The 27,561-nt window shown below is 38.9% G+C and overlaps 1 protein-coding gene across 1 annotated transcript; it reads right to left on the bottom strand.

The window, feature by feature from the left end:
* Positions 1-301: 301 nt before the first annotated feature.
* LOC104230225 (uncharacterized) lies at positions 302-21,757 on the bottom strand. Its single transcript, XM_070162228.1, has 6 exons — positions 21,647-21,757; positions 11,106-11,305; positions 1,459-1,768; positions 1,162-1,247; positions 813-904; positions 302-624 (listed from the first exon to the last, which is right to left on the bottom strand). Exons 1-6 carry the CDS (start codon positions 21,755-21,757, stop codon positions 368-370), a joined length of 1,056 nt encoding a protein of 351 aa, XP_070018329.1. The 3' UTR covers positions 302-367.
* Positions 21,758-27,561: the final 5,804 nt, after the last annotated feature.

The raw sequence follows: 27,561 nt of genomic DNA, 5'->3' as shown, positions 1-27,561 counted from the left end.
AATTACTCCTTTAGTCCCAATAAAAAAAATGACGTTTGCAATTTGAGTGCTATAAAAATCATACATTGGCTCTTTATACTTTTAAAAGTAAAATTTACATATTTAACAAATGCAAGAAAAAGTCATCTAAGTCAATACAAGGAAAAATGATCATTTAAGTCACAATTTTTAATTCTCATACAATAGAAAAATGTATCGAGTCAAAGTATTTTACAACAATAAACTAATTCTCATACAATAGAAAAATGTATACGAATAACTCAATTTCCCATATTATCGAGTCAAAAATGTTACAATTAAAATAAGTTCTCAAATGATAATACAACATCAAATAAAAAATATAACATGACCTTGACTTTAAATAAGTTCAATATAAAAAGACATGGTCCATATTATAGGAATTTGAGGTGAAGAATTTGAAATCTTGGTGGTTAAAGTTAAGCTGCTTTAGCCAAGAATCAGCAGCACTATAAAGATCATTGAATTTTTCATAGGCTTGTGTTTTATTTAACCAAATGTCATCTTGCATCTTGTATGGTACAAGCCCAAAAGGTGGAAGAGGAATTCCACCTTTTTCTTTCTTTTCAATAGGAAGATCTTTACATATGTCATCATCAAAGTCATCTGCGATATAATTTATAATAATTAAAATTTATATATACTGATTTAAGTACGAAAAAAAAACTAAAATTTGACAAGCACATATATGTCCCTGACCAAGCAGATAACGTGCACGACCAAGAACCAGAGTTTATTATTATCATGATAAAAAAAAATTATATTTACGCGAATAGCAAAATTGAAAGATGTACCTTGAAATGATGCTGATAATGTATGATAAGTAAGGAAGTATGTCGATATATTTTTGGTAATTCCCTTCATTGGTACATGGTAGATTGGGTACCTAACAATAAAATTAGAGAAAATTAACTCAAATTTTCTGAATTGAATAAATAGATGAATAATGAAGAGAATTTTTTCCTTAATAATAATTTCTAGAAAAAAATTATCGTTAACATCAATTCCAAATTTCTATATGATACTGAATTGCTAAATTTTATTTCTACGTGAAAAAAATAAATTTAATTATTTCATCAATGCATTATAGGAATTTCACTTGAAATTATTACAAAGGTAAAAATAGGAAGAAGAAAAAAATACCAAGCAACAGCCATCCAACTTGCAGGAGACAAGTCAACGCTCTTCAGTGTCTGAAGTCCTGGATGCTTCTCACTAAATTCATATATCTGAAACATCCAAAAGAAACAGAAAATATTATTTTAAAATACAAAATTAAGAATATTGAGTGATTATTAAAAATATATTCTTTTCAAAAATAGTCTCAACTTATCAAAAAGAAGGAAAACCTCTCGTTCATCAAACCCTAACTTAACGTCCCACATTCTCATGTTATTTAAAAACTTCTAACTAATTATTAGAAAAATTAAGTTTACACACCTTCTCGACCAAGGGAATTCTCCAACACGGAGAGGCAATTTCAGAATGTTGAAAATACATATAGCCAAGGCGATTTTCGTTAACATTCATTGAAGATGCATAGCTTCTTTGAACGTTTTGTTGATTAACTACTACATCTCGGGATGAGACTGATCCCGAAAGAGGATCTCTTGAACCCTCCGCAGGCTCAAAAGTGGAGTCTGTTGAGTTATTGCTGGAAGTCCTTGAGAGTTTTTCACTACCACTTACTTCACTCACTGACTCCAGCTCAAGATCAAGTCCATCAATAGCATGGTTTTCTGATAAGTTTCTGCAGAAAATGAAAGAGTATCAGTAATGACATATCACTATTATATATTGATTCACGAAAATCTAAAGATTTGGCTAGCACAAATATGTCACCAACCAAGCACGTAACGTGCACGGGTCAGTAACCATACATCTTGTTTATGGACTACTATCAAATTTTAAATAGTTAAATATAAATAAAATATCAAAAATAAATACTTATTGGCCCCAAGAACGAAAAAGGAATTGTAGAAAATTAATCCAACCATTGCAAAATAAAAGTTATCTCGATTTTGGTTTGTTATATTAATGTAACAACCCGATCGGTCGTTTTGAGAATTAGCATACCGTTTGGTGGCTTAAGATCTTGAGTAGCTTCGTATTATATATCACGACTTACGTGTGTGTTCGGGTTCAGTTTTCGGATGATTCAGGATTGATTTGGAAGAATGATTTTTGTTTTAGAAGCTTAAGTGGACAGAGTTGACCGAAGTTTGACTTTTGTATAGACGACTTCGGAATGGTGTTTTCATGATTTCAATAACTTCGTATGGTGATTTTGGACATAGGCGTAAACCTGGATTTGGATTTCAATAGCTTCGTATCGGATTCAGATTATGATTTCGGGAGTTGGTATAGCTCCGTTGTGTTATTTAGAAATTGCATGTAAATTTTGATGATCTCATTTAGAATTAGTTTGATATGTTTCGGCGTTAGCTTTAGAAGTTGGAAGCTCATTAGTTCCTTAGGCTTGAATCGATGTGAAATTCGTGGTTTTATTATTGTTCGATGTGATTTGAGGTTTCGATCGAGTTCATATTGTGTTATGGGACTTGTTGGTATATTTATGCAGGCCCCGACAGCCTCGGGTGTATTTCGGATAGCTACAGGCCACTTCTCTTTGATTTGGATAGATGTTTTGTCATCTGGTGTCTTCTTAATCGCGTTTGCGCCTGTTCCTTCGTGTTCGCGTAGTGTTATTGTGGACTCATGTGTATTGTAGCCATCGCATTCGAGAGATGCTACGCGAGCGCGTAGAAGGAAGACTGGGAGCAGTCATCAGGGATTTTGGTCTCAGCGTTCGCGTATGGAGCAATGCATTTGCGATACTTACTAGAGATTAGGGGCGGACCCACGTAGGGTCAAGCGGATTCATATGAATCCGCTTCGTTAAAAAATAACACTGCGTATATAGGTATATTTTACCTTTCTTCAAGAAAATGTTGTTATATAATGTTTGTTGACCCCGTTTAGCACAAAGGTATTGTCTAGCCCATTGGTAAAGTGGATTCAAGTTTTCTGGGATGTCCAGAGTTCGAACCCAGTCAGCTACGCATGGTGTTTTCCCAGCTATATACAGCACTTTTTCCCCTATGTTCTCTGCATCATTTTAACAATTCATTTTGTTGACGCTTTTGTATATTTATTTTTTTGTATTTTGAACCTGCATGGTAAAAATCCTAGGTCCGCCACTGCTGGAGATTGTATTCCGCGTTCGCACAAGTGCTGACACGTTCGCGTAGAACATATTTGGCAGCTTATATTTTTGTGCTTCGCGATCGCGGAGCATGTTCCGCGATCGCAAAGAGGAACATGTGGGTAGATCTATATTTACTCTATTTCGACGGCTTTTGATATTTTATCACTTTTTGGGTCAGAGAGCTAGGTTTTGGACGATTTTGGAGGGAATTTTCATGTTTTAGATTGGGGTAAGTGTTCTTCACTCGGATTTGATTATATTTCATGATTCCATCTTTACTTTTATCATTAAATTAGTGATTTAAATTGGAAAAATTGAGGTTTATTGTAAAAACTTTCAAAATATAAAATAAGGATTTGAAATTCGATTTGATGTCGGAATTGGATAATGTTGGTATGGTTAGTGTAACAATCCGACCGGTCATTTTTCTTTCTAGAACCCCATACCCCTAAATAAGACTTCTCGTACTTGCTTTTACTGATTATGACTAGCGGGGATGGTTTGATCGGGATTTGAAAGAGTTTAGGTTAAAATTGGAACACTTGGTTCCTTAAGGTTGGCCTAAAAGGCCAAGTTTGACTTCGGTCAATATTTTGAGTAACCAACCTTAGAATCGGGATTTGACGGTTCCAATAGGTTTTTATGTTGATTTCGGACTTGGACATATATCCGAATTAGATTTTGGATGACCCGAGCATTTTGGCATCTAATAGTGAAAGTTGGTTCTTGAAGGTTTTTAAACGTTCTTTAAATTTGGTTTGGAGCGGGTTCTGGTAATATCGAGGTCCAAACAGAATTCTGAGACCGGGAATAATTCCATAATATCATTTAAGACTTGCACGCAAAATTTGGTGTCATTCCGATTAGTATAAGTACGTTTCGGCACATTGGAAGTAAATTGAAGAACTTGAAGTTCATAAATTGGATTCAATCGGTTTTAGGGTGTGATTCTTAGTTTTAATGTTTTTCTGGGCGTTCCGAGAGTTCGAGCGAGTCCATTAATTTTATGATTCCAAACTTGTTGGTAAGTTCGGGCGGGGCCCCGAGCGTCAATCGGACGAGGCCCGGACCAAGTTAAAAGTTGGAGCAAGAGCTAAAACTCCAGCTGCTGTCATAACCGCACTTGTGGTTGGTCAGCCGCAGGTGCAAGCTCGCAGGTGCGGGCCAAGCACCGCAGAAGCGGCCAAGGAAGGGCAGCCTAGGTGCCGCAGATGCGACTCCATTTTCGCAGAAGCGGGACCGCATGAGCAAGAGCCATCCGCAGAAGCGATCCCCAGCCGGCCCAGTCATGCTCGCAGAAGCGGACCCATGCTCGCAGAAGCGTGACCGCAGGTGCGAAAATCGTTGGGGCAATGCACTTCATTTAATACGGGACTTAGGCATTTTGACTCATTTTCACTCCATTGTTGGGCGATTTTTTGTGCTTCTTGAGAGGGATTTTCATCTAACTTTTGGAGGTAAGTAATTTCTACCATATGTGAGTTAAGTACTTAGATTATGGGTAGATTAACATGGATAAAATTGTGGAAATCATAGGTGTAGAGAAAAACCTAGGGTTTTGATAAAAATGGGATTTTACCACGAAAATGATCATGAAACTTAGTGAAAATCATATATTATGTTCCTTAGGTCATTGTAACAACTTCCTTCAAAATAATTCGGAATCCGGGCACGTGGGCCCGGGGGTGAATTTTAGGAATCTTGCCTTTAGGGTTGGGTAATAACTTTAATAGTTAGAATATAAACTTTTGAACCTATAATGATTGGTTTGTACACTATTTGAATAGTTTTGGATTGTTCGGATCCGGTTTAAGGGTTTGAGCGCATTCTTGAATTGGAAGTAGGCTTGAGACAAGGTAAGTCTCTTTTCTAATCTTGTAAGAGAAAAATTTCCCAATAGGTGAACTTAATTAATATGTGATTATTTGTGGGGGCTATGTACGCACGAGGTGACGAGAGTCCGTACGTAGCTACTATTTTTGTCATGTCCGGGTAGTTTTAGGTTTACACTATGCTTTGTGGTCACTATTATTTGATTATACGTGCTAATTGTAACAAAAGGAATCCATTTGAGGATTTCTAAGGATTTAAAGGCTTCAAATTGAATCGTCTTCATTTTTAAAAGAATCAAGAAAGGATTAGGATTTAAATGATAAAATTATACTTGACCGCATCGCACGTATGATCCGCGAGTGGGGTTATATTTTGACCGCATCACATGTATGATTCGCAAGCAGAGTGAATAGATGCATCTATGGTTTCCGCCATTCGACCATCGGCATTGCACAGTTTACTTTTCTGTTGAATCAGGCCGAACTTCCTCGCTGGTATTTGTGTGTGATAATAGAACTGAAGCTTTTTATAGTTTGTGTAATTTGCTACTTGAAAGGTCACTTGTTTTAAATGAAGAAAGTGCCTTGAATTCTTAAATATGATGAAAGGATTTTCCCAATTATTATTCTTGTTTTGAGCTTATTGTTATCTACGTACATTATGATTTAAAATGGGAACTTCATATTATTATATTGTTGGCCCTAGTAAGTGTCGGAGCCGATTCCTCGTCACTACTTCTTTGAGGTTAGACGACATACTTACTGGCTACATAATTTATTGTACTCATGCTACACTTCTGTACTTGATTGTACAGGATTTGAGGCAGGTGCATCTGGCTACCGGTCTGACGCGTAGACTTGATTCCCCAGCTTGAGACTTTTCGGTGAGCTTTCCACCGCTCTACAACAGCTAGAGGCTCTCTTATGCCTTTATTTTTTGTCTATTTATTTTCAAACAGTAGGCTAGTATGGTTTTGTATATTCTACTAGATTGCTTACATACTTGTGACATCGGGTTTTGGCGCACACACTAGTAGACTTATGATTTTGGTTTACTTACATGGTTATGATTCGTATTTATTGCTTCCATTTATTTATGTTAAAATTTCAAACTCCTAAATTTTATCAAATAAGGAGAAGCTATCACTTACTAAATTATTTGAAATGGGAATTCATTAGTTGATCAGTGTTGGCTTGCCTAATAATGGTGTTGGGCGCCATCACGGCCTATAATGGAATTTGGGTTGTGACAGTTAGACTCGTATCAAAATGGGTGTTCGAATTTTATGAGTTTGTCGGGTTTCGAGATGCGGGCCCGAGGTTGACTTTTTGGGTTGATTTTTTAGTTTTCACAAAAGATCGAAGCCTTATTATCCGAAATTTTTTCCTATGATTTTTATTTATGAGATTAAGTTATTTTGGCTATATTGGAGCCGTCTGTAGGTTTGTTTCACACGAGAAGGTCGTTTTAGAGTATTGATTTGGCTTCTTTGAGGTAAGTGTCTTACCTAACTTTGTGGAGGGGGGGGGGGGAACTACCCCTTAGAATTTGAATTGTTTGTGCTATTTTTGTTATGTGGAAGCCGTGTATGCGAGGTGACGAGTGCGTACTCGGGCTTATATGTGGAAATTGACTAGTTTAGATTCTTAGGCTTCTTTCATATATTGGTGTGAAATTGTTAGCACATGTTATATCTTTTATTTGTCATGTTTACTCTCACATGCTTTCATTGAAGTTGTTAGCACATGTCATATCTTTTATTCGTCATGTTTACTCTCACATGCTTTAATTGAAGTTGTTAGCATATGTCATATTCTTTACTTGTCAAGTTTATTCTTATATGCTTTATTTGAAATTGTTACCTCTTTTATCATTATGTGACTTACTTTATTGTTAAGTTATTCTTAATTGAAATTGTTGTTACATGATATCCTTTTGTTGCTTAGTTATTCTCATGCATTTAGACGTAGTTGCTAGTTCGTGACATCTCTTTCATTGTTAGACTATTTCATACGCAATGATCCAAAGTTTGTCATTTCATGGAAATACCTTCATTATCGAGTTTATTCTTAAGCAATTAATTGAAGATGAAGTTATTGAAAGTCATTATTTTATTTGAATTGACGTTATGTTTAAAGGGGGTGTTGTTCATTATTGAATTACTTTCCCGTTAATTTTTATTGTTATTGAGATTCTATACACATTGTGTTTGAGTCTTGGGCTATTTGTTGTGAACATATTCATATTGTTGGTTCTTTTGAAAAGGTTGTGCCTTATGGGCACTTGTGGTACGAGTTGATATATCGTGTTGTTGTGATATTAGAACATGTGAATTGTTGTGTGGATTAGTTGTTGTTATGTAGAGCATAAGGGTGGCATCTTATTGTTGTTGTTATGCGGAGCATAAGGGTTGCACCTTACTGTTGTTGATTGCACGGAGTGATACGGGTGGCTATTTTGTTATTGTCTGTACGGAGCGATAAGGGTGGATATTATGTGGAGTGATACAGGTGGCTAATTATATTATCAGGGCAGAGTGATACGGGTGGCTATTAGAGAGATAAGGGTGGCAATATCAGGGATGATGTATGAATGCCTGAGGGCATTATGTTGACAATATTCGTGTGATAGGGCGATTCTTCTTGTGTATGTCATACACCTTACATGACTTATTGTGTTGCTTTCAATGAGCTACTCGGTGTCTTTGATATTACTTGTTGACTTGGGTTGTACTAGTACACTCGCACAAGCATACACCGTAGCATGTCACTTATACTAGTTCAGGAGTATGAAACTTAATATTTATTGATCATGCACATGTATTCTTGTATTATCTGCTTTCATGTTAATATTGAGTCTGTGACCATGTCGAGCGGATTTTGATAGTGAGCTTGTGATCACACAGGGAGGATTGTGATTGTGAGCTTGTGATCATGACGGACGGATTGAGATACTGGAACGTGAGTTGTGCCGTGAGCATATGTTTGTGGGTTGAGACTCATAATTTGTGATTATGAGATGAGGTGTCTCGGAGTAATTTTGTTGTGAGACTTGTGTTAGAACGACTTGATTAATTGGTTGTCATTTGTTTTTCTTATTTGGTTTCAATGGTACTTTCACGGTGTTCCTATTACTTTACTTTTTATATCACATGTTGATTCTTGTTTCCATTTACTGATTCCTACTTTCATTATTAGCTCTATGTTTCTATATTGCATAGGTTATTTTGACTAGCAGGTGTCTTGACTCGTACCTTGTCACTACTCTACTGAGGTTACTCTTGATACTTACTGGGTATCGATCGTGGTGTACTTATACTTCACTTTTGCACTTTTTTGTGTAGATCCAGATATTTGAGATATCAGAATCAAGAAGAGTTAGCTTATCGATTGCGAGGATTCAAGGTAGATCTGTTTGATCGTCGCAGTCCCTTGGAGTCTTTTCTTTAAATTGTACTGTCAGCTTGTTATTTGAACAGTATTGTATTCGATCTTTGAGATCTTTCCATGTATTCAGCTAGAGTTCGTGACTCTGTATTACCTAGTATTGGGAGGTTGTTATGATTATTGTCACGAGGTTTATTTTGCTTTTGTATCGGTATTCATATTAAACTCTGTTTTAAATTATCATTGTTAAACTGGCTTAATTATTGTAAGTAATCAGCTTACCTAGTCTTAAAGACTAGGTGCCATCACGACGCTTGTGGTGGGATTGTGAGTCGTGATAATTAACCATAATAAAGAGAGCAAGAAATGCTTCTTTTTTTCTTTTAGTTTAGTTTCGTAACTAAGCAAAATACAATAGATAAATAAACAAATAAAAATATTTTTGAGTTGGATGAGTCGGTTTACCCATTTTCTCCACCATCAATAATGAGGTTATCGATTTTAAAATACGTAGTAAAGAGAGAGTATGTGCATGCGCACGCACACGCAGGAGAGAGAGTCATATGCGCTTAGACTTTCCTTTTATCTCTTTTTTTTCAAGGTCCAATACTATTTAAAAGGTATTCACTTCTGTGTAAATGAAGTTCCTCCAAATTTATGACCAATCTTACCTTCATTAATCATATAATATTACAGACATAGTGCATTGGAGTAGGGCTGTGCACGGATCGGATCGGATTTAGCATATTTCGGATTCGAATTTCGAATTTCGGATTCTAGAAAATGCAATCCGAATCCGATCCGAATTATATCGGATCGGATCGGATTTTAAAGTTTGGATCGGATCGGATATCGGATCGTATTATTATGCCTCAAAGTTAAACTAATATGTATATTTTCTTTGTAAAAGATGCAATACATTAAGAAAAATTCATGTTTATGCAATTATGAGAGTACTATGGTGCCAATTAGCTAAATCTAGCAATTGTAAAGGTAATAACTTGGAGGTTGATGTAAATTAAAGTGTAGTATTTATACATGTCCTAATAATTTCGGATTTCGGATTGGATTGGATTAAAATATACCAATCCGAAATCCGATCCGAAATCCAAAATTTTAATAAACATAATCCGAAATCCGATCCAATCCGAAATCCGAAATTCAAAACTAAATGGATCGGTTCGGATTTCGGATATCCGATCCGAATGAACAGCCCTACATTGGAGTCCTAAAGCACCACCATAAACTATCGTGTGTCCCGTACTAAGGCATGCACCTTCTTATATATTATGTCAACAGCCACCTCTGATATTACCTTTAGGGTTTTCCCGAATCAAAATTGTTTAATAAATTTACGTGAATTAATTGTACTTTCATACTTCTATGTTAAGTGCGTAAAGTTTTATTCTGAAAATGCACTTAAAATGTTCATACCTATCGATTTTAACAACTTATTTTACTGTGGACAACACATGACGTTCATATAAATCTATTATATGTGCCTCTCCATTTATCGTTGGGTGGACCTCATCCAATAACTATCATAATTGATCTATTATATCTTTTGCTTTGTTTCTTTTGGAACAAAAAGACTTTATGATTTCGGATCAAGTGAATGCCTCAATTTGAATATTCTTTTAGGGTAAATTATTAGATTGAGTAAGTATGTTGAGGTGTGCATGATTTCCAAGAGTGGGAGGAAAAATGATTGAAAAGGATCAAAAAGTTAAAGAAGAGGGGGCTTTTTGTAAGACACGTGGCGTATGTTAAGCATTTTATTCGTACATATATAGAATTATAATGGATAGAACAACTATGGAATGCTACCCTTTAGATTTGATTTATGCATGATTCCATTTGTTAACTATTGTGAGTTAGCTTTTGGTAACTTAATACCTTTTAGAAATTTAGAGCTCCTTCTATTCTAAACTAATTATGACTTATGTCCCTTTTGTTCTCAAAAATCAAATGACATTAATCTAAGATGTATAAGGTTTGGAGGTGTCCACTAATTACCTTGCCGTGGACTCTTCTCTACAAACTCATACTCACTCCACTTTTTTATATGCTTTTCTTCCAATGAGTAGTACTCTTTCATCCTTTGGTTACTTCTCATTCTTTTAGAAAAAATCTTAAAATATAATAGAGTGAATTCAAGATTCATGGGTGAAGGATAATTGCATGGTGGTAATGGAGGAGTAAAGTGAAAATAAAAATTAAAACTTGTGTTTATTATCAAACGAGCTTTGGATCAATGTCTTGGATAAAGAGTATGGATCTAATAAGAGAACTTAATTAAATAGAAAAAAATAGGAGTTCAATAGGAATAAATGTAGATTAATATTCGATTAGGAGATGGTGTGAAATAAAATAGTAAAAAAGGAAAGAAGAAAATATTGTTGTGTAGAAGGAAGGAAGAAAAGGGAAGCAAGTGTCCTAATACGGGGGAGAGGAAGGGTAATATATAGGTTTAATGTACATGCAGTTCATCAACAATAAATGACGAGAATATTCTAAAACTCGTGCATGCTTAAAGGATTGTAATACCGCCAAAAAATATTATGATCATAATACCAACAAAAAAATATTACGATAAATTATCAAAGAAGTACGTAATTAATGAAAGTAGTAAAGAGAATCTAAGTATAATTAAGATATACCTAAGTATGGTTGGAGATTTGATGGTATAGATTTGGATGGCTGATAAGCAAGGAGCATAGTATTGCACAACATTCTCATTATTTTTTAGAGCAATAGAAGCACCAACACCATATGAACTCCATTCTTCATAACAATCCCACAAGTCTCCAAGTGTGAAATATTCAGATTTTTCCTTGGCAATTGGATCATTCATGTAATTCTACAACATTTTAAAAAGAAAGCAAACTAATGAGAGATAAATGGTAAAAAGAAAGAAAACAAAATGAAAGAGAGAGAGAAGGGAAATATGTAAAAGTGACAAGTGATAAAAGAGTCTATATATTCACAATTTTAGAAAAAATATCTAGTGCGTAGGAAATACATTTTGGAACCATCAAGCAAATTTAGAAAGAGATTGATTGATATAGATGCATTCAAGAAATGTAGTTCTTAACCAGTATTAGAGATTTGATATCTTTTAATTTATTGGACTAAAAAAACATTCGATTAAAAAGGAACAAAAATAAAGTCTAGTTTGCCATCAAAATCGTAGACTGTTCCAATTTTCTACTTAGATTAGCAAACGGAGGTAGAACTAAACATGTCTTGCAAGGCAAAAACATGTTATTATTGTTATAATTTGGATCTCATTTACTTTAAAAAGATTTATATATAAGCTAAAAAGATTTTAAGTCAATTCATCAGAAAGAAAATGAAAAGTATATAAAAAAAAAATTAAGATATATTTGAGTGTATCATGTATGAAAAACATATACAAATAAGCCAACAAGAAAACTTGATATCAATCTATTACTATGCCTCAGTCTCAAACAAATATTGAGATGTTTCTTGGGGGAAGAAAAAAAGAATTACCCTTGGTAGAGGTTTTGAAGCTACGACGGGTGTTACTGACCGAAGAAAATTCTGGAGATTTGACATCTGATTTGATTTCCTTTTTGACAAGAATTCAAAGGAAGAAGAAAACATTTTGATTGTATTTTTTTTCCTCACAACCACAAGAACAAAATTTTACTAGACTTCTCTTTGGTTTTGTCAATTCAAAATCAACCATTGGCAAGTAGTTAGCACTTGTATTAACTTACTAAAAAATTGGTTTTGAAGATTTACATAATCTGAAGTAGATTTAATTGTAGAGATTAACATACATTTAAAACTATAGTTGACATGAAAGTCAAAAAGTGTCATCTTAAAATTTGTTTTATATTATGACAAAATTGTAAACACAAACTAGAAATTAAACATCGATAAACTCTAAAGAAATGAACAAAGGAAATTTGCCAGAAGTAATTAAAAAATTTGGAAGAAAAAAAAATGAAGCTATATAAAAAGTAACTCGTGTTAAGAAATTTGCTAAGAAGAAGGAGGAGAAAGCAATGAGAAAATAAAAAGTAAATATGAAAATAAACTACTAGCAAAATATAACGTAAACATTAATTACAACAACACCAACTCGTGTACTTATAAAATTTTGTTATCATTTGTTAAATGCTAGTCTTAATTAATCACTTCTTTAAATGCTACAGATTAATGTATATGGAGTTTTCACCACTTCTTGGGATATTTTAATTTATTTATTTTTTATTCCCTCCCTCCATGGGTATTTTGATTTGGATTTACAAATATAAGAAGAGTGGAAAAGATTACCTCTAGTAGAGTAATTTTAGTGATACATTTTTTTTTGGTTTCCCACTAGGTGCCCGATTTTATATTGGGGCCCGACTAAATTCGGATTTGCACCGGAAAGTCCCACATTGGAGGGTAAAGTGCTCCCTAACAAAGGCGATTCCATATCGAGAGACTCGAACCTGAGACCTAGGATGAAGGAGTACTTATCACTCCACCACAACCCTTGTTGGTCTTTTTAGTGATACATACTTTGTAGTAGGGGTGTTCAAACCGAACCGAAAAACCGTACCAAACCGAAAAACCAAACCAAACCGATTAAAAAACTCGACTAGGTTTGGTTTGACTTGATTTGGTATTGAGTAAAAAAATTCGAACCAAACCGACATATAAATATATAAATTTTTCTTTATATTTTTAAGACTTTATAGTGATTTTTCTTTAGAAAATGTAGAAATATTTGGGATCCTCTCTAACCTTGAAAGCGTAAATTAACTAAAATTATTGTTAGACGACTAAGAAAATAACAATCATGTGTTACTAAAAAAATGCTCCCATTAGAATATTTTAATAGATCATATGTTTGTTAATTTTTTCCATATTTACTAAACATATATTCACATATCAAAGCTTTAATTTTAACAAAGTAAGATTGAAATAATATTCATGTAACAAAAAAATCGAAAATTCGGAAAATCCGACAAAATCGGACAAATCCAAACCAATATAGTTGGTTTGGTTTGATTTTGATAAAATCGAACCAACCCGATCCATATATACCCCTATTTTATAGGTTAGGTTAGGTTTTTGTGTGATTCCTGTTGAAGCATACAAGAGAGGGTGCATAGGGTGAAAGGATTTCAAAGCGGGACACACATGCACTAAACAAAATTCGAAAGGTGTATAAAACCTAAAATGGATAAAATTTTACTTCACCACGTGCATAAAAAAATAGTACGAGGCACCCTTTAGAGGAATTCTTACTTTTTTACCTTTTTATACGCAAATTAAATGTGTAAAATTTTAAACATAGAGCGGGATTATAGTATTAGGTTACTAGGTATAGGTTAACGTAAACCTAGTAGCATTTGCTTCGACTCTATAATTGTATAAAAAATCACTAGATATAATAAAATATTTAGTTCAGAATCTAGTATGTTGGTCCGATTATTAATGTAACATAAAATTCATCGGATATATAAGAATATTTAGTTCAAAATCTAGAATATTGGTTTAATTATTAATGTAACATAAAATTCAAATCCTCAATCGGCTTTAGCTTCTGTAATTAAATATGGAACTAAAGATGTCACGATCCGGATTTTTCACCCTGGGGAGTCGTGATGGCGCCTACTCGTAGAAGCTAGGCAAGCCAGGAAAATTTGAAAATCTTTAACTACTTTATTTTAAGCCTTTTAACAACTTGCATTAACAGGTGATAAACATTTAAATAATAGTGGAAGATGAAATTAAACGGAAGACTTAGATGAATATAATACCAAAATCGATCCGAAAAGACAACATATGTCTTTACCCAGAAACCGATGTCACAACATTCACGGACCGTCCATGACTACTACATACAAATGTCTGAGGGAAAAAACACAATATGTCTCGGATACAAGTGATAACAGAACATAGTAATAGATAGAAGAGACGTCGGGCCTGCGGACGCCTGTAGAACTACCTTGGAATCTCTGTGGACTGAAGGCTGGCTCCCAAGCTACTGATCCAATGTTGCCCAGGTATCTGCACAGAGTGCAGAGTGTAGCATCAGCACAACCGACCCCATGTGCTGGTAAGTGTCTGGCCTAATCCCGGCGAGGTAGTGACGAGGCTAGGACCGGACTCCAGATAAACCTGTGCAGTTATATAACATATGGCGGAAAATAAACAGGAATAAGCAGTTTAAATGGGAGGGGGTACATGCTTCAGGGAACATATCAAATCCAACAGCAACTTAATAAAATATGAAAGGACAATTCAATAGCTACAACAATACAATAATAATACTGTTGCGGTGCGCAACCCGATCCCTTATCATTTAATATTGTTGCGACGTGCAACCCGATCCACATATATAATTGTTGCGGTGTGCAACCCAATCCAATATAATATTTGTTGCGGCGTGCAACCTCATCCAACATAATATCTGTTGCAGTGTGCAACCCGATCCAACATAATATCAGTTGCGACGTGCAACCCGATCCATAAATATATATAATATATGTTGCGGCGTGCAACCCGTCCTAAATATACAGTCAACAGTGATCATAATAACAGTCCCGACAAGGGATCAACAATAAACTACACTATCCCGGTAAGGGAATTCAATAGTACAAGTATATACGTCCCAGCAAGGAAGAATCAGCTATAACCAATCTTAACTCAACTCCTACTCATCTCAATTATCACCATTTCTCGATCACAAGTATCTTCCATGAAAATAAACTTAAGACTTTACTCATTATCAAGAATTCACCCACTATAGCATTCGTAGTATCATTTAAGAATACAACAAGTATCAATTTAGGACTCACAGTCATGCTCGACACCAACGTATAAATACTCGTCACCATGCCAATACGTCGTACTCAACAAGAAGCAATTAGCAAATAGGACTCAACTCCTAATCCCTCAAGCTAAAGTTAGACCAAACACTTACCTCGATGCCTCGAACACAACTCAAGTTCAATTATAGCTTTACCCCTTGATTCCTCTGCCAATTCACTCGTATCTAGCCACAAGTTACTTAATCACATCAATAAATGCAAAATGAATCAATTTGAATGCATGAAGATAAGTTTTCCAAAGTTTTACCCAAAAAGTCAAAATCACCCCTGAGCCCACGTGGACAAAACCTGAGGTTCGAACCAAAACCCGATTACCCAGTCCCCCACGAGCTCAAATATGTGATTTGTTTTGAAATCGAACCTCGAATCGAGGTCCAAATCCCCAATTTTTGAAAAACCTAGGTTCTACCCAAAACACCCAATTTCCCCCATGAAAATCATTGATTTGAAGTTGAAATCATGTTAAAAGATGTTAATGATTGAAGAAAACTAGTTAAAAATGACTTACAATTGATTTGGAGAAGAAAGGTTGTTTGAAAAATCGCATCTTATGTTTTTGGGGTTTTGAAAAATAAAAAATGACTGAAAATCCCGTCTATTTATACCCCTCTCACCCTCTGTGCGGACCGCACAAAATGGACTGCGGCCGCACAGGCCTTCCTGAGGGTACTGCGGTCCAGTGTCATGTACGGACCGCACGAAATGGACTGCGGCCGCACATCGCACAAAGCCGACCACGGACCGCACTAGCCTCCTTTCGTGGTCGCACACGTTTTTGTGTGGACCGCACTGGCGGGTTCAGAGACCTGCAACTTCTCTGAGCCTGCAACAGCTCAGTTTTTAAGCCTAAGACACCCCGGAACCTGCCCGAAACTCACTCGAGCCCTCGGAATTCCAAACCAAGCACACACAAAACCTCAAAAACATCCTACGGGCTTATTCGTGTAATCAAATCATCAAAATAACATCATGAACATCAAATTAAATCTTGAGATCAATGAAATTTTCTCAAAACTTCTTTAAACATCAACTTTGCGATTTAAGTCCGAATCACGTCATATGATATCCTTTTTTCACCAAATTCCACATAAACGTCTTAAATCATATATAAGACCTGTACCGAGTACCGGAACCAAAATACAGGGCCGATACCATCATGTTCTAAGCAAATTTCATTTCAATTTTCCTTAAACAATTTTCAAAAAACAATTTCCTTTAAAAATTCATTTCTCGGGCTTGGGACCTCGGAATTCGATTCCGTGCATATGCCCAAGTCCCATATTTTCCTATGGACCCTAAGGGACCGTCAAATTATGGGTCTGGGCCCGGGTCTGTTTACCCATAACGTTGACCGGGGTCAAATATATTCATTTTACAATCAAAGCTTATCATTTTTCACAGATTTTTACATTTAAGCTTTCCGACTATGCGTCCGGACTGCGTACGCAAATTGAGGTAACTCTAAATGAGGTTTTCAAGGCCTCATAAACACAAAATTTAATTTAAGGCCATCACATTCTCCACCTCTAAAACAACCGTTCGTCCTCGAACTGATAGAAGAAGGAAGTACCTGAGTCGGGGAAAAGATGGGGATAACGGCTTCGCATATCAGACTCGGACTCCCAGGTCGATGCCTTAGGAGGCTAACCTCTTCACGGAACACGAACAGAAGGAAAACTCTTCGACCTCAACTGACGAACCTGTCGGTCTAGAATAGCTATCGGCTCTTCCTCATAAGACAAGTCCTTGTCCAACTGGACAATGCTGAAATCTAACACGTGGGATGGATCCCGTGATACTTCCGAAGCATAGACACATGAAACACTGGATGCACGGCTGATAAGCTCGGCGGCAATGCAAGTCTATAAGCCACCTCCCCACTCGATCAAGAATCTCAAACGGACTAATGAACCTAGGGCTAAGCTTGCCCTTCTTCCTAAATCCCATCACGCTCTTCATAGGCGACACTCGGAGCAATACCCGCTCACCGACCATAAAAGCCATATCTCGAACCTTCAGATATGCATAACTCTATTGCCTGGACTGAGCTGTACGAAGCCTATCTTGAATAATCCTGACCTTATGCAAGGCCTCCTGAACCAGATCCGTACCCAACAACCGAGCCTCTTCCGGCTCAAACCATCCAATCGGAGATTGACATCGCCTGCCATATAAAGCCTCATAAGGAGCCATTTGGATACTCGACTGGTAGCTGTTGTTGTAGGCAAACTCTGCTAAAGGCAAGAACTGATCCCACGAACCTCCAAAATTGATGACACGGGCTCGGAGCATTTCCTCCAAATCTGAATAGTCAGCTCGGACTGCCTGTCCGTCTGAGGATGAAATGTTGTACTCAACTCAACCTGAGTGCCCAACTCTCGCTGAACTGCTCTCCAGAAACGTGAGGTAAACTACGTATCTCGATCCGAAATGATAAACACAGGCATACCATGAAGACGAACAATCTCCCGGATATAGATCTCAGCTAACCTCTTGGATGAATAGGAGAGTGCCACAGGAATGAAATGCGCTGACTAGGTCAGCCTATCAATAATGACCCATACTGCGTCGAACTTCTTCCGAGTCTGCGGGAGTTCAATAACGAAATCCATAGTAACTCGCTCCCACTTCCACTCGGGAAGCTCAATCATCTAAAATAAACCACCAGGCCTCTAATGCTCATACTTAACCTGCTGACAATTCAAACACCGAGCCACATATGCAATGATTTCCTTCTTCATTCTACGCCACCAATAATGCTGCCGCAAATCCTGATACATCTTCGCGGCGCCCGGATGAATAGCGTACCAAGAAATATGGGCCTCCTCTAAGATCAACTCTCGGAGTCCATCCACATTAGGCACACAAACTCGACCTTGCAATCTCAAAACTCCATCATTATCTAAGGCAACCTGCTTGGCACCTCCGCGTTGCACCGTGTCTCTAAAGACACACAAATGGAGATCATCATATTGTCGATCACGGATACGCTTCAATAACGAAGAACAAGCGACTGTGCAAGCTAGCACACGGCTGGGCTCAGAGACATCCAACCTCACGAACTGATTGGCCAAAGCCTGAACATCCAAAGCAAGTGGTCTCTCACCGACCGGAATATAAGCATGACTGTCCATACTGGCTGACTTCCTACTCAACGCATCGGCCACCACATTGGCCTTTCCCGGGTGATATAAGATAGTGATATCATAATCTTTCAACAACTCCAACCACCTCCTCTGTCTCAAATTCAACTTCTTTTGCTTGAACAAATACTGAAGACTCTTGTGATCCGTGAACACCTCACATGCCACGCCATACAGATAATGTCTCCAAATCTTCAATGCGTGAACAATGGCTGCCAACTCTAAATCATGAATCGGGTAGTTCTTCTTATGAATCTTCAAATACCGCGAAGCATAAGCAATGACCTTACCATCCTACATCAACACTGCACCAAGTCCAATACGAGATGCATCACAATAGACTGTATAAGGCCCTGAACATGTGGGCAAAACCAACATTGGTGTCGTAGTCAGAATTGTATTGAGCTTCTAAAAGCTCAACTCACACTCATCCGACCATCTGAACTGGGCACCCTTCTGGGTCAACCTGGTCATCGGGGATGAAATGGATGAAAACCCCTCTACGAACCGGCGATAGTAGCCTGCCAATCCCAAAAAACTCCAAATCTCTATAGCTGATGCTGGCCTAGGCCAGTTCTTGACTGCCTCAATCTTCTTCGGATCCACTTGAATACCCTCTGTTGATACAACATGACCCAGGAATGCAACTGAACTCAGCCAGAACTCACACTTCGAGAACTTAGCATATAGCTGACTATCCCTCAGAGTCTCAAGAACCACTCTGAGATGCTGCTCGTGCTCCTCCCGGCTGCGGGAATATATCAAAATATCATCAATGAAGACTATCACGAACGAATCCAAATAAGGCTCGAACACTCGGTTCATCAAATCCATAAAAGTTGCTAGGGCATTTGTCAACCCGAATGACAACCAAGAACTCATAATGCATGTACCGAGTACGGAAAGTTGTCTTAGGGACATCGGATGACCTAATCCTCAACTGATGGTAGTTAGATCTCAAGTAAATCTTTGAAAATACTTTTGCACCCTGAAGATGATCAAACAAATCATTAATCCTCGGCAATGGATACGTATTCTTGATCGTAACCTTGTTCAACTACCGGTAATCAATACACATTCTCATCGACCCACCATTCTTATTAACAAACAACACCAGCGCACCCCAAGGCGAAACACTAGGTCTAATGAAACCTTTCTCAAGCAAGTCTTGCAACTGTTCCTTCAACTCTTTAACTCAGGCGGGGACATACGATACATCGGGATAGAAATGGGCTGAGTGTCCAGAGCCAAATCAATGCAAAAGTCAATATCCCTGTCGAGTGGCATACCCGGCAGGTCTGAAGGGAATACCTCAGGGAACTCACGAACAATAGGCACATAATCAATAGATGAAACCTCACTGGAATCACGAACATATGTCAAGTAGGCCAAACATCCCTTCTCGACCATGCGTCGAGCCTTCACATACAAGATAACACTACGGGTAGAATGACCAAAAGTCCCTCTCCACTCTAAATGAGGCATACCCGGTAAATCTAAAGTCACAGTCTTGGCATGACAGTCTAAGATAGCATGGTAAGGTGATAACCAATCCATCCCCAATATAACATTGAAATCGACCATGTCTAAAAGCAACAAATCTACACGAGTCTCAAGACCCCCAATCACCACAACATAAGAACGATGGACTTGATCGATCACAATAGAATCACCTACTGGTGTAGACACATAAACAAGAACACTCAATGAATCACTAGGCATGATCAAATACGGTACAAAATAAGATGACACATACGAGTATGTAGACCCTGGATCAAACAACACTGGAGCATCTCTATCACAAACCAGAACCGTACCTGTGATATCTGCATCTGAAGCCTCAGCCTCGGGCTGGCTGGAAAAGCATAACATCGGGGTTGGGCCCCACCACCCTGAACTACATCTCTGGGATGGCCTACAGCTAGCTGGCCTCCACCTCTAGCGGCCTGAGATCCACTTCTAGAACCTCTACCTCCACCTCTAGCACCTCTACCCCCACCTCTAGCTGGTTGGGCGGTCTATGGAACACCTGGTACCTGAACCATAGCGCGAGAACCCTGCTGCTGCGACTGAGTACCCATTAACCTCGGAGAAGTCCTCCTGATATGACCATACTCACCACACTCAAAACATCCACCTGAGTGTTGTGGCTGAGGAAACTGAGACTGACCTTGGTGACCCAAATAACCACCCCAAAAACTCTGGAGCGGCGGTGGTGGTGCACTATAGGACTACTGATCAGAATATTACATCTGCAGACCACGACTACCTGAAGCACTGTGAGAAACCTGAAGAGCTGACTGAAAGGGCTTAGGAGGATGGCTTCTACCATATAAATCTCTGCCTCCAAACGAGGCACCACAGAATCTACCCGAATGATGGGGCCTCTTATCCGACCCATGACCACCTCCCTGCGACAGAACCATCTCCACTCTCCTAGCCACATTGGTCGCCTCCTAAAAAGTAATCTCACTCCCAGCCTCCCTAGCCATCTAAAGACGAATCGGCTGAATAAGACCATCAATAAACCTCCTCACCCTCTCTCTCTCTCTCTCTCTCTCTCTCTCTCTCTCTCTCTCTCTCTCTCTCTCTCTCGGTAGGAAGGATGACAAGGGCATGGCGAGCCAAGTCGATGAATCTGGTCTCATACTGGGTAATCGTCATGGAATCCTGTTGGAGATGCTCAAACTGCCTTCGATAGGCCTCTCTATGAGTAATGGGGAGAAACTTCTCTAGAAACAACACTGTAAACTGCTCCAAGTCAAAGATGGTGATCCAGCTGGCCTAGCCAAGCAATAATTTCTCCACCAAGTCGTGGCGGATCCAGACAAGCGAAATGTAGCAAAATCGACCCCATTGTCTCAACAATACCCATGTTCCTGAGAACCTCGTGGCAGCTGTCTAGATATTCCTGGGGATCCTCAGTAGATGCACCGCTGAAAGTAGAAGTGAAGAGCTTGGTGAACCTATCCAGCCTCCACAAAGCATCGGCAGACATAGCTGCTCCATCGTCGGTCTGAGCTACCACACCCGGCTGAACTGCTCCAACTGGCTGAACCACTAGAGTCTGAATCTGGGGAGCTACCTGCTCCGGAGTGCGGGTAGCAAGAGTTTGGGCCCCTTCTCCAGCCTGAGAGACGGTTAGTGCCACAGGAAGCAAGCCTACTCGGGTGACACTCTCCATAAGACCCATAATCGTACCAGAGCATCCTCAAGAACTGGGGTAGCAATAAACCCCTCTGGGACCTGAGCTGGGCCCACCGGAACTGCTGGGGACGGAACCTCCTCATCAAAATCAACCTGAGGCTCCATCACTGGTGGTGCTGCTCGAGGTTGAGCTCTGCCCCTACCTCGACCTCTAGCATGGCCTCGACCTCGCCCTCTGCCCCTCGTGGGAGCTACTGCTGGGGGTTCGGGCTGCTGAGCGGTAGATGAGAAAGCATGTGTTCTCGCCATCTGTGAAGGAACAGAGTAGAAATTCAATTAGCATTAAGAAACAAAATCGCACGACAGGAAAGAACAAACATGAAGTTTTCCTAACTCTATAGCCTCTGGGGATAAATACAGACGTCTCCGTACCGATCCCTCAGACTCTACTGAGCTGGTTCGTGAATTGTGAGACTTATGTAACCTAGAGCTCTGATACCAACTTGTCATGACCCCGATTTCCCACCCTCAGGAGTCGTGATGGCGCCTACTCGTAGAAGCTAGGCAAGCCGGGAAAATTTGGAAATCTTTAACTACTTTATTTTAAGCCTTTTAACAACTTGCATTAACAGGTGATAAACATTTAAATAATAGAGGAAGATGAAATTAAACGGAAGACTTAGATGAATATAATACCAAAATCGATACGAAAAGTCAACATATGTCTCTACCCAGAAACCGGTGTCACAACATTCACAGAGCGTCTATGACTACTACATACAAATGTTTGAAGGAAAGAAACACAATATGTCTCGGATACAAGTGAAAACAGAACATAGTAATAGGTAGAAGAGACGTCGTGCCTGCGGACGCCTGCAAGACTACCTCGGAATCTCTGTGGACTAAAGGCTGGCTCCCAAGCTACTGACCCAATGCTGCTCCGGAATTTGCACAGAGTGCAGAGGGTAGCATCAGCACAACCGACCCCATGTGTTGGTAAGTGTCTGGCCTAACCCCAGCGAGGTAGTGACGAGTCTAGGACCGGACTCCAGATAAACCTGTGCAGTTATATAACATATGGCAGAAAATAAACAAGAATAAGCAGTTTAAATGGGAGGGGGTACATGCTTCGGGGAACATATCAAATCCAACAGCAACTTAATAAGATATGAAAGGACAATTCAATAGCTACAACAATACAATAACAATACTGTTGTGGCGCGCAACCCGATCCCTTATCATTTAATATTGTTGCGGCGTGCAACCCGATCCACATATATAATTGTTGTAGCGTGCAACCCGATCCAATATAATATCTGTTATGGCATGCAACCCGATCCAACATAATATCTGTTACGGCGTGCAACCCGGTCCAACATAATATCTGTTGCGGCGTGCAACCGATCTATAAATATATATAATATCTGTTGTGGCGTGCAACCCGTCCCAATATACAGTCAACAGTGATCATAATAACAGTCCCGGCAAGGGGTCAACAATAAATTACACTATCCCGGCAAGGGAATTCAACAGTACAAGTATATACGTCCCGACAAAGGAGAATTAGTTATAATCAATATTAACTCAACTCCTACTCATCTCAATTATCACCATTTCTCAATCATAAATATCTTCCACGAAAATAAACTTAAGAATTTACTCATTATCAAGAATTCACCCACTATAGCATTTGTAATATCATTTAAGAATACAACAAGTATCAATTTAGGACTCACGGTCATGCTCGACACCAACGTATAAATACTCGTCACCATGCCTATACGTCATACTCAACAAGAAGCAATTAGCAAATAGGACTCAACTCCTAATCCCTCAAGCTAAAGTTAGACCGAACACTTACCTCGATGCCTCGAACACAACTCAAGTTCAATTATAGCTTTACCCCTTGATTCCTCCGCCAATTCGCTCGTATCTAGCCACAAGTTACTTAATCACATCAATAAACGCTAAATGAATCAATTTGAATGCATGAAGATGAGTTTTCCAAAGTTTTATCCAAAAGTCAAAATCGCCCCCGAGCCCACGTGGACAAAACCCGAGGTTCGAACCAAAAACCGATTACTCATTCCCCCACGAGCTCAAATATGTGATTTGTTTTGAAATCGGACCTCAAATCGAGGTCCAAATCCCCAATTTTTGAAAAACCTAGGTTCTACCCAAAACACCCAATTTCTCCCATGAAAATCATTGATTTGAAGTTGAAATCATGTTAAAAGATGTTAATGATTGAAGAAAACTAGTTAAAAATGACTTACAATTGATTTGCAGAAGAAAGGTTGTTTGAAAAATGGCTTCTTATGTTTTTGGGGTTTTGAAAAATGAAAAATGACTGAAAATTCCGTCTATTTATACCCCTCTCAGACCCCCTATGCGGACCACACAAAATGGATTGCGGCCGCACAGGCCTTCCTAAGGGTACTGCGGTCCAGTGCCCTGTGCGGACCGCACGAAATGGACTGCGGCCGCACAGGCCTCCACCGCGCACCGCGCAAAGTCGACCGCGGACCGTACTGGCCCCCTTCCGCGGTCGCACACGTTTTTGTGCGGACCGCACTGGCGGGTTCAGAGACCTGCAACTTCTCTGAGCCTGCAACATCTCAGTTTTTAAGCCTAAGACACCCCGGAACCTACCCGAAACTCACCCGAGCACTCGAAACTCCAAACCAAGCGCACACAAAACCTCAAAAACATCCACGTACTTATTCGTGTAATCAAATCATCAAAATAACATTATGAACATCAAATTAAATCTCGAGATCAACGAAATTTTCTCAAAACTTCTTTAAATATCAACTTTGCAATTTAAGTCCGAATCACGTCATATGACATCCGTTTTTCACCAAATTCCACAAAAACGTCTTAAATCATATATAAGACCTGTACCGGGTGCAGGAACCAAAATACGAGCCCGATACCATCATGTTCTAAGCAAATTTCATTTCAATTTTTCTTAAATAATTTTCAGAAAACAATTTCCTTTAAAAATTCATTTCTCGGGCTTGGGACCTCGGAATTCGATTCCGGGCATACGCCCAAGTCCCATATTTTCCTACGGACCCTCCGAGACCGTCAAATTACGGGTCCGGGTCCGGGTCCGGGTTCGTTTACCCAAAACGTTGACCGAAGTCAAATTTATTTATTTTACATTCAAAGCTTATCATTTTTCACAGATTTTTATATTTAAGCTTTTTGGCTACGCGTCCGGACTGCGTACGCAAATCAAAGTGACTCTAAATGAGATTTTGAAGGCCTCGGAAACACAGAATTTAATTTAAAGCAAAAGGTCATCACAAAAGAAGAGTGAATGGGTTTTAGCATTGGCTTAATACTTGCTGAATTACATCGAGAGTGAATTCACAAAATCAGACGTAATTATTAATGTGAGAGTTAGCTTTTCTTTGATATATTTACTGATAATTATGTGACAAGTCAAAATGAGAAAATGTATGTCATTGAAAATATAGTTCCTTAATTAATATTTTATTATGGAACTATTATTAAGAAAAAGCTCGGTGAAGAACTTTGTATATTATTCTTTTGAAGATAAACGATCGTATAATATATTTATCGGGGGCTTGAAATTATATAAATATGAAAAAAGTAAACTTTCTCAATTATAACATGCTTAGTTAGGTTTTCATCCAGCCGTACCAACAAAATCAGTGTATTTTCATAAATGGGGTATGGGGAGGGTAGTGTAATGACCCGACCGGTCGTTTTGAGCTTTTGCGCTTCGCTCGCCAGTTTTCGGGCATGACTAGTCTCGTGTGATGTATTATGAGTTATGACTTATATAAATCGTCGGTTTTGGTTTTCAAGGTAATCGGAATGAATTTGGAGGAATAGTTCTCGGTTTGAAGCTTAAAATTTGAAAGGTTTGACCAAGTTTGGACTTGTTTGTATATGATCTCGGATTGGAATTTTTACAATTTGATTAGCTCTGTTAGGTGATTTGGGACTTAGGAGCGATCGGAATGTACTTTGGAGGTCCGTGGAAGGTTTAGGCTTGAATTGGCGAAATTGGAATTTTGGCGTTTTCCGGTTGATAGGTGACATTTTGATTTAGGGGTCGGAATGGAATTCCGGAGGTTGGAGTAGGTCTGTTGTGTCATTTGTGACGTGTGTGCAAATTTCAGGTCATTCGGACGAGTTTTGATAGACTTTTTGATCGAAAGCGGAATTTGGAAGTTTTTGGAGTTCTTAGGCTTGAATCCGATGTAATTTTGGTGTTTTGATATTGTTTTGAGTGTTCCGAAGGTTGAAACAGGTTTGAATGATGTTATGGGATATGTTGGCATGTTTGGTTGAGATCTCGAGGACCTCAGGTGAGTTTCGGATGGTTAACGGATCAAATTTTGGACTTTGGACTTGGCAGTTTTGCTGGTTTTTGTTGCAGACATTTTTGTTCATCGCGCTCGCGAAGGGTATTTTGTGTGATGATGATTTTCGTTCTATGCATTCGCGAAGGGGAACTGGAGGCAAGGGAGGATTTGTGCTCCGCGTTCGCGAATTGGGAGTCGCGATCGCGAAGGTTCGTTCAGTGGTGCATCGCGTTCGCGAGATGGTCCTCGCGTCCGCGTAGGAGGATCTTTGGTCAGTAGCAAATTGTGCTACGCGAACGCGAGTGTGTGGCCGCGTTCGCGAAGGGTTAAACCTGGGCAGTATTAAATAGCCAATATGCGACCCTTCTTCATTTTTTCACCATATTTGAACGGGATTGAAGCTTTTGAGAGGGATTCTTGAGGAAACCAAAGGGTAATCTCTTGGAGGTAAGATTTTTGACTTCATAACTCGTTTATATGTGATTAAAGGCCTAATTAGTGGTGAAATTTTGGAAAAAATCAGTGCAAAATGGGTAATTATGGCTTGAGATTAAGAGACCTTTGAGTGGGGATTTAAGGGGCCATTTGAGGTCCGATTTTGATGTTTTTTTATATGGGTAGACTCGTGAGAGGATGAGGATTTTATTGATGTGATTTTTATCGAATTTCGAGACGTGGGCCTGGGGGCCAGGTTTGAGCAATTTCGGGATTTTTGATGTAAATTGGATATTTTCGAGTGGGCTTTATTCCTTTAGCATATTTTGATGGTATGAATCTGATTTTGGTTAGATTCAGAGCAATTGGAGACTGATTCGAGAGGCAAAGGCATCACGGGCTAGAGTTTGGACCGGATCGAGGTGAGTAATGATTGTAAATATTGTCCTGAGGGTATGAAACCCCGGATTTCACATCGTTGTGCTATATTGAAGTGACGCACATACTAGATGACGAGCGTGGGGTCGTGCACTGTTAGAGATTGTGACTTAGTCCATCCCGAATGACTGTTTTACCGCGTATTTGATTAAAAATTATTTGCTATCATCATGTTTTGGGCTTAATGCCATATTTGGGCCTCGTGCCAACTATTTGGACCCTTAGGAAATTTTTACTGCTATTTTCTCATTGTTTTGATTTTATATTTGTACTCAGTCGTGCTATATTATAATATTTCATAACTCAACCATGTTTACTTTGTTTTAATATTCTAAATGATATTTTGGGCTGAACATCATATTTTACTGTGCCCAAGTGGCTTTTAGAGATTTCTGACTGAGTAGGGCCGAGGGCCTGTGTTGTGAGGATTATTATGGGATCGGGTTGCACGCCGTAGCAGTGTTGTACTGATTTGTGATTATGAGGCCGAGGGCCTGAGTTGTTATGCCACGAGGCAGCTTGATATGAGGCCGACAGCCTATTGATTATGCCACGAGATGGCTTGATATTGCTCTTGGGCCATAAGGGGGCCCTCCCGAAGTATGTACACCCCCAGTGAGCGCGGGTACCTAGTGTGTTATGTGATATAACCTGAGGGGCTGATGTTGTTCCATGTTATTGCCCGAGGGGCAGTTCTTGATTTATGTTATGCCATAGGGGCTGATCACGAGTGATTGTGAGGTAGCCCGAAGG

This window comes from Nicotiana sylvestris, chromosome 11 (genome assembly GCF_000393655.2).
Source record: "Nicotiana sylvestris chromosome 11, ASM39365v2, whole genome shotgun sequence".
NCBI lineage: Eukaryota > Viridiplantae > Streptophyta > Magnoliopsida > Solanales > Solanaceae > Nicotiana > Nicotiana sylvestris.
This window is presented reverse-complemented; position numbering and strand designations above follow the sequence as displayed.